At 30.2% G+C, this 9,592-nt stretch overlaps 1 protein-coding gene across 1 annotated transcript in view; it reads left to right on the plus strand.

Moving 5' to 3' along the window:
• The window catches only part of LOC133801566 (beta-glucosidase 17-like), a gene marked incomplete in the record, with an annotated part of 466,706 nt that extends 458,564 nt beyond the window's left edge, over nucleotides 1-8,142 (plus strand). Inside the window, 1 exon segment of the mRNA XM_062239810.1 lies at nucleotides 7,889-8,142. Coding sequence (XP_062095794.1) covers nucleotides 7,889-8,127 — 239 coding nt within the window.
• Between the last annotated feature and the right edge of the window lie 1,450 nt (nucleotides 8,143-9,592).

Below are 9,592 nucleotides of genomic sequence, written 5' to 3' on the forward strand. Positions count from 1 at the left end.
TGTGATTTCAAGAAGACCAGTCCTAATAGATCTGCAAGAAGTGACCTCTATCTGGCCCCTGACAATGAAGTTACCGACCACCAAAGGAATATGTTGTATCCAAGGGAACTATCGAGAAGAAAGAAAGTGCTACAATGCCTTAATAAGCAACATGAAGAAGGGCGCCAGTGCCAAAATGATCATTGACAACCAGATGATGGAGGATCTAGTCATTGATGACAAAGAGATTGTGATTGTCGTGGAGAGGCTACTAGCAAAACATGGTAGCAAGTTGATGCTACCAAATGAAATATTGCCCAAAGCAAGGAGGAGTTGGTTCCTCACTTTAGGGAGAAAAAATATTTAGGATCCATTAAACAGCTAGACAAAGTCCCACTGAAGAATAGTGACCCTACTAGAGTGGTGAGAGTCGATAAAAAATTGAGCAAGGAGATACAAATGGAGCTAGTAGATTTCTTAAGAAAGAAACAAGACGTCTTTACCTAGTGCATAGCAACATGGTGGGCATCAACCCATTTGTCATAAATATATACCCAAAAGCATCACCAGTTCAGCAAAAAAGATCGTTGTTGGATGTCGAATTGTACATTGTGCTAAAAAAAGAATTCTATAAGCTAGAAGAAAATGAGAAGGGAGGCTCATTTTCTGCCCTGAGTAATGAACCTCGTCCTTGTTCGCAAACCAGACAGGACTGGGCAAACATGCGTAGATTTCACAGATCTCAACAAAACATGCCTGAAGGATTGTTTCCCACTTCTGCAAATAGACTAGCTCGTTGATGCTACTTCAGGTCATGAGTTGCTCTCATTTATGGATGTGTACTCTAGCTCAACCAGATCGCCATGCATCTCCCTGACAAAAAGCATACATCATTCATAAATAAATGAGACTTTTTTGCTACAAAGTTATGCCATTTTGTTTAAAGAACACTGAAGCCACATACCTGAGATTAGACAACAAGATGTTTAAAAACCATAGTAGAACAATCATGTAGATGTATGTTGATGATATGTTGGTGAAGTCTAAGAAGGCTAGGGGCATGTACAAGTTTTAGGAGAAGTATTTCCCATCTTGTGCAAGTACAATATGAATCTAAACCCCCAAAAATGTGTAAGTTTAATACGAAGTCCTCATAAAAGTTTTTGGGGGTACATAGTGAATTCAAGAGGCAAAGAAGACAACCCGGATAAAATCAAGGCCTAGATAGACATGGATTTCCCAAAGAATAACAAAAATGTGCAAAGTTTAACAGGACAAATTGTAGCCCTCGATAGGTTTATTTTAAAATTAACGAACAAATGTATCTCGTTCTTCAACCTGCTTAGAGGGAACAAAAAATTTGAGTGGACAGCGATCAAGCAAAACCTGTATCAACCTCCTCTTTTATCAAAGCACGTAGATGAGAAAGATTTGTTTCTGAGTACGTGATCAACACAAGGCTAATGAGACAAGAAGACAAAGCCCAACATCTAATGTATTATGACAACAAAATGATGATTATGGTTAAGGTCAGGTACCCCTTTCTAGAAAAATTTGTGTATGGCCTTCTGCTCACACTTAGAAAGTTGTGACTATACTTTCAAGTTCACCCTATTAAAGTCATCATCGACCAGCCTCTAAGAAAGTTCTCTAGTGGCCAAATGTGTTTGGTTGCCTATTGGAGTCAACGATCGAGCTCGGACAATACAAGATCACCTACCACCATTCCACAAACAGTGACCAAGGAGTAGGCATTAGCAGACTTTATCGTTAAATGCACATGGCGTGAAGAAGAGAACCTCAACCTAAGATGACGATCTCACAGGTATGGTGGTTAGGATCTCGCCTTGGGTCATTTTCAGAGGTCTGGATCACGTTTGTACACTTAGTAAAAAGGAATTTCTTTTTTCCTTCCCTTAGTTATTGGATATGCATGTCGAACGCAGCATGATCAAGTACTTTGTTAAACTCAATCCATTGATGTTTGTGCTATTGGGAATTTATGGCTTGCACTCTCTAAATTAACAATGAATAATATGAATAAATTCAATTATACAAACCCTAGAGACTAGTCAAGAATCACATGCATAGTATGAATAAAAATCTTGAAAAAACAAAGATTAAAGAAAAATATAGAAATTGACACAAAGTGGAGGGTGAAATTATACCACCTAGATTAATGGAATCCTCACATGAAATATAATAGAACTATGAAAGGTAAAACCAAAAAAATAATGGGAAACTTAAAAACTAGGTCAAAATAGTCTATCTCAAAGGGTTAGGGTTTTAGAGAAATACAACATTTAAATTAAACAATTGAGTCTTCAAACTTTGGGGAATATCAAGAGCTTATACATGAGAAATATCATTGTCCACAATCTCTATTCCAAGCCTTCCCAAAGTTGTTTGAAGCTTCAGCAATATGGAATGAGAAGTGAGCTTAAACAAACCTTTGAAACTCACACAAGTCAAGCAATTCTTGGTGAGTTTCTTAGAGAAAATGAGTGTTATAAGAAAGTTATAGAGATATGGGGGTTAGAGAGAGAGAGAGTTGAAAAGTGTGATTAATGTTTTTCAACTCTAATAATCCTTATTTGTAGTGTAAGCATCGCCATTAGGCTTAACCAATAAGAAACAACATTTTAAACATATATTTTTGGATCCAAAATGCATAATAATTTAATGTGCCACGTATTGCCACATATCAGGCAACATGTCGCTTGTATAGGCTACGACATGTCGACATCCCACTGCCTAAGGTGTTCAAAAAATTCCTTAAACACCTCCAAATAACTCCAAACTTTTAGGGTAAGTTTAAATACCTCATTGTATAATTTTAGACCCATAAAAGTCAATTATCAATGCCTACAATAACAACTCATATTTTCACTTCAAATCAAGTGAAATCGTTAAGTGCTTTGATAACTCTACAAAATAGAGTTATTTTACCACTTTTTATATGCTAATTATTGCTTAATTCTTGAGTTTTTAATTGATTTATTAAGTTTTTAAGTAATTTTGAATTTATTAGGTTTATTTTAATTTCATAGATTTTTGTGTATTTTTATAGTTATATTATTGTAAAATATTATAGTTAAATTATTTAAAATTATTATTGTTAAGTTAGTGGTAAAAAAATGTTGTATTATTGAACTTAAATGTAAAATATAAATTAAGTTATAATTAATATTTTCAAAGAATTAAATTAATTTATTTTATAGTTGAAAATATTGTATTATGATTTATTTTATATTTATTTTGTAGGGAATTTATGGTATTTTTTAGCTTTGAAAAATGAGAGAAAAGTAGTATTTTTTGGAGAAAATATAGAAAAGTTGGCATTTTGGAAACACTTTCAGCCCAGCCACCTTGGGCCCTGCCAGGCCCATTCGGCCCAAGCTTCAGCTTGCCCAGCCGCCTGATGCTCCCTTCCCAGTCGTGCTTCCCCCTGCACTCCAGCCACGTGACCAAGCAGCTCCCCAACTCAGCATATAGCATCACACACCTTCTGTCCGTGCCAAGCACTCAGCCGAAGCAATCAATTACCCCATGCCCAGAAGCCGCCCAATGCCAGGCCCATGCAATGAACACACTCCCAACGCCTGGCTCAGCATCAGTCCATGCCTTCAGCCCATTTCGGCCCAGCCTAGACCAAGCACCAAACAACCACCAAAAAGACCCAAAAATCACATTTTCATTCCCAATATTTTTCACTCAAATATCAATTCACTTTTCCCTATTTTTCTTACCTAATTAACATTCCTAATTTATTTTTTACCCTAGCTTTTCACTAATCTTTTACCCAACCAAACATTTCATATTTCCAATACTCTTACACTTACTCTATTTATCCTACCACTTCCCAACATAATTAAATTAATCAATTTATTTATTTTAATTTGATTAATTTAATCTCCACATTTTGCATATAAATAGAGTCTTGTAAGACCATTTGGAGGGCTCTTCTTCTTCGTCTTTTTTTCAACATCTTCTACACATTTTTCTCTCTTCTTTTCACTAGTTTCTCTCTACCATTTTCATCTTTTGAAGAACATGTCAAGTATGTTATTTTGTAATTTTTATTTTCATCTAGTTATGAGCTTCTAATCTTTTTCAAAGGTTATTAAGATGATGATGAAGCAAAATGTAACTAGATAGTATTTTTTTTTTATTGTATGTTGATTTCCCATTTGTACAACATTGTTTATGGATTTTTCTATCAAAGATATGCATTTTTCATCTATTATTGAGTGTTAAAGCATATTACACTTAGTTCTTCATTATGCAAAAATATGATATTCTTTGATTAAATGTTTTTCATTAAATTGTTCACATCTAATTCTTAGAGCATAAGTATCATATTTTGCCTAAACATAATCTCTTTGATTTCTTGTAGTTTCATTAGGTTATAACACAACTAATGCTTAGAAATTATATCTTATATAAGTGAAGAAAAATCCTACATTTTTTAAATAGTAACTTGTGCTTGAATAGAAAATATATTTTGAAAAAATATATAGTGTGATTTATTTCAACTATATCAAAACTTGGGAATCAATATACTTATAAATACTATTGAACTTGCATTTTGTGGATTCTAAAATCTTAATAATCTTATTTTACATATCTCATTTGAAAACCATTTTTATCATTAATATTTTTATTACTTGTCTTTTATTTTTCTAAAACAAAATCTCATCAAATATTTGGAACTAGGTTAGAATATTCTTGCTTTGTTTGAAATAGTTTCTTTTGATGTTAGTCAACTCCCATGGGTTCGACCTCGTACTTACATGAACATTATATTCCGAAACGATTCGTGCACTTGCGAGTTTAAATATTAAAACACCCTCGTTTGGGATCAACATGCTTTGCATCAAATTGTGTAAATAACTTAACAATTATATTTAACCAATCTCAACACATGTCTTGTCATAGGATCTGGAAAGGGCGATTTGAGCTCAAACTCTTCATCTTGGAGTAATCGTAGGAGTTCTTTGAGTACTAGTCACTCACAAGAACATTTAAAAAAAAACAACGAAAGGTGATGACTTTTTCACGTATAAAAGGAGTTGTTCGTATATAAAAAGGGATATATTTGCATGAGGAAAATGAAATGTGTCTATTTGCTTATGACAAACACCATTTGTCTACGAACAACAATGTAAATGGATTAAAAAGGGATTTTTCGCTAAGCTTCTTCAGGAGGCTTTGGTGTTCTTGGTTGTTCTTCAAGAATATTATTCATTGGGGGTTCAAAAAAGTGATTTTCATCACTTTAATCATGCAATCAAGCCTAAAAATCAAAAAATCAAACTATTGAGAAACCGATCCTAAGGATTTTGGCATAAAAGCTACCTAAAATACCTAGAATCAAGTAAAAAAAATGAAAGAACATTTCTAAGCCCTATAATTCCATTTTTTAAAGGTCGAATGGAATGAATCTAACCTAAGAAATACGTTAAAATTTGATTAAAGTACATGAAGATGGTGGTGAAACTTATACGAATTGATAGGAGAAAAAATTTGAAGATTTCTTGACAAAGGGTCAAGTTCTTGATGATTTGAAGCTTGGGTTTGTCTGTCTGTCGAGCTGCATGAGAAAAAGAAGTCATAAAGTTTTGAAAAAAATAATTGTGGCTCTATTCATATATGGGGTCACATGCTAGCGCTACCTTCTGATTGGGGGAAGGTCAAAGACAAATGGTGGGGTTCAATTCCTTATAAGTAAGAAAGTAAAAAGTCAAAGTAACTTGGGAAGCGAATTGTTGGGTCTAATGGTATATGACAAATGAGCAAACAACTCTCAAGGTCTTTTCATACACAAGCCAACTTTATCCCCCGTCATAAAAATTGACTTGGGGGCAAATGTTATACCCATTTTTTGGAAGATGACGTGGCAAAAATAGTTTTGACATGGGTTGTTAAAAGGGTCTGCTCACCTAGGTAATATTCATATAAACACATATGCAGAGTTGTTTGTGTGTCTAGCCTCTGTTCCTATGTTGTAATTTTGTTTGTATTTATTGTTCAAATAGCCTTTCTATAGTTTCATTGCCCCATTCAACTAAATATTCATAGGCTTAGTCATTTGTAACCCTAAATTTTGAAGGATTTAGCTACAGTTAGTCATATCTCTAATGTAACACTAATCCTCACTATAAATAAGAGGAGAAATGATCCTTATATATTTAGATAGATTTTGGACACAATATGCATTATTCACTTACAAAAAAACCTCTCCATTTTAATTTACACCCTCTATAGCTCACAAAAATTTGGTTGACTCTGATATCATTCGATCTTTGGTAGTTGGGGTCATTTATAACAACATAAGTTTGTTAATGTAGGTTACCTCTTTTGGGTTGAACCCCATTAAATATGTTTGTCTCCATTAATTTCTTTAAGGGAGTGTTTGGTATGGGGTAAAGTAAATGTGGGAATGAGAATATAAAACTCTTCTTATGTTTAGTTCAAATTTTAAGAAGGTAAAATTAATAATTTGTATGGGTCCCACGTGTATTTTAAAGATAAAGTGAATCATTTTGTACACAAGATTTTAATATTACTTCCATCCTAAGTCTCTTTACACTTTCTAAGACAACTCAACCACTCAAAACAAACACCCTCTAAGTATTGTGTAATAACTTGTGTCCTTTTTTATTTACTTTATCGTTGACTAAAAACTATAAAAAGTAATTTTGTGGTCAGTTGATGCCATGTCTAAGAATCATATTGTTAGGGTTGTTTTGAATTCAAATTAAATTTAAACAATATGTAAAAATAAGAATCGTGTACTTATTTTTAGAACAATAAAACTGAAGTATATATTACTTAAAATTGAGCGTTTACAGATGACCAAAACTCTATATTCCAAAACATATTTAGGTGCTGTTTGGTAACTATTAAAAAAACAGTTTTTTATTTAATTAATTAAAAATTTGACAATTAAACATAAAATAGCGTTTGGTAACTCTATTTTTATTTTTTATTTTTTTTAATTTTAAACAAAATTTATTAAATTTTGAAAATAGAAATTTTTCACTTTCAAAATTTTTTTAAACAGTTTTCATTTTTTCCTTCTCTTCCTCAAATTAACACATCACATTGTTAAACAAAAAATAAAAATAAAAGTTATCAAACACGTTTATTATTTTTTGTTTTTAAAAACAAAAATAGTTACCAAACATATTTTTATTTTTTAAAAATAAAAAAACAAAAATAAAATAATATTTCTATTTTTGTGTTTAAAAAATTTAAAAACAAAAATTTTACCAAACGGACCCTTAGTTGTTGAATTATTTGATGAAGAAGTTTGTCAAAAAAAAAAAATTGATAGAAGAAATAGTGTACGAATGTGATATATGATTATTATTTTTAATTGTAATTTTTTTAATAAAAAAATATCTATAATTATTTTACTATAAGAGCAAATATGAAATCCTTAAAAAGGAAATAACTTCACATATAATAGCTAGCGAGCTACTGGGAATGTTTTTATTAATTGATATATTAAGTAATAAAATATCTTTATAAATGGTTTCAGGTGTCTCAAAATGGAGCAATTGGGATAGTAGTTGTAAGTCAATGCATGATACCAAAATTTGAAACAATGGACAGTCGCTTAGCTACCTTTAGAGCTCTTGATTTTTCAATTGGATGGTAAATTTACAGTCTGTCCCACACTCCATTTTCTTAACTTTTTTTACATTAGTACTCTATACAATCACATATTAATTATTTAATGAAAGCATATAATTATAACAGCAATATACTAAATATTATGTGCAACAATATTGGTAGTAGTAATCAAGATTAATATAATAAATTAGATTGTCTTACTTAAAAATTAGGATTTTGGATCCAATCATGATGGGAGGCTACCCTGAAAGCATGCGATGGTTAGTAGGAAATCGATTGCCCAAATTTACTAAAGAAGAATCTACCATTATAAGAGGGTCCATAGACTTTGTTGGTTTAAATTATTATACAGCAAGATATGTGGAAGATGCTACTTATCCAACTATTCTCAACCTTAGCTATTCAACTGATGCCCGTGTTATAACCTCTAGTAAGTTCTATAACCTAATCAATTGTTTAATTTGCTTATACAATAATATTAAATATTCTTTCTATTTTCTTGTGTAATTTTTTTTCTTTCTTTTTTATAGGTGAAAAAAAATGGTATCCCTATCGGCCAGCCGGTATATCTCTCTCTAAATCTAAATCTTTATCTAATTATATTTTTATACTTCACACACTTTGAGCAGTTAAAAAAATAAAAATTAAAAATTACAGCAAAACCCCTTCTTCTTTTACAAACATTACACATATGTATCTAATAAAAAAAATTGGGGTAACTCTTATTTCGTTTCATTTTTGTAGCAGCCGTTACGTTTTGGTCATTAAGTGCCAATAATGATCACATGACACATATTGGCATGTATTATTACCTATTTTTTTTCTCAAAAAAATCATTTAATTTTTTAAAAAAAAACAAATATCTTTGATCAATAAAAACATAAATCCTAATTAAAAACAAATAACAACACATGTATTATTACCTATGTTATTTGTTTTTTATTTATTTTTTTACATTGAATGAGGGGATTCCAAATTGGGACATTTTCTTTGTGAAGATAGGTGTGGTATCACTAGGTTATGCCTCTATGACCACTATTTGTTATTTGTTTTAATTACGATTTCCATTTTTTTAATTAAAGATATAAGTTTCAAATGATTTTCCAAAAATTTAAATGAATTTAGAAAGAAAAAAAAAGGTATTAATACATGTCATTAAATTTTGGACACATCAACAACACGTGGACAAATGGATTGATGCCACATAGTCTTTGTTGGCACTTAAAAGACCCAAAGTACACTACTGTTATAAAAAATTTACGGAATTGTGAGCATATATGCAATGTTTAAAAAAAAGGTTTTGTTGCAAATAAATATCCCTATAAAACCAATAGTCTAGTTTTTATGAAGGACTACAGTGAAATTCTAATCGATTCTAAAGTGTAAAATGAACCATTTTGGTTGTGTATGCTAAAAAATTTCTTTTTGAATTAAAAATGGAAATATTATTTTTATTTTTGTTTTTTTAATTTTAAAAAATAAAAATATGTTTGATAACTATTTTTGTTTTTAAAAACAAAATATAATAAATGTGTTTGATAATTTTTATTTTTATTTTTTTGTTTAACAACATAAAATAAAGTGTTGATTTGAATAAGAGAAGAGAAAAAAAAATGTTGAAATCCGTTTAAAAAAAAATTTGAAAGTGAAAAAATTCTATTTTCAAAATTTAATAAATTTTAATTAAAATTTAAAAAAATAATAAATAAAAATAGAGTTACCAAACACATTTTATGTTTAATTGTCAAATTTTTAATTAATTAAATAAAAAACTATTTTTTTAAGTGTTACCAAACAACACATTTGGTTTTCTTTGGTAAAATTTTTGGAGTTGTTTGGTAACACTTACAAAAATAATTTTTTATTTAATTAATTAGAAATTTGAAAATTAAATATAAAATGTGTTTGATAACTCTATTTTTATTTATTATTTTTTTAAATTTTAATTAAAATTTATTAAATTTTAAAAATA

The sequence above is a fragment of the Humulus lupulus genome, chromosome 1, assembly GCF_963169125.1.
Source record: "Humulus lupulus chromosome 1, drHumLupu1.1, whole genome shotgun sequence".
Taxonomy (NCBI): domain Eukaryota; kingdom Viridiplantae; phylum Streptophyta; class Magnoliopsida; order Rosales; family Cannabaceae; genus Humulus; species Humulus lupulus.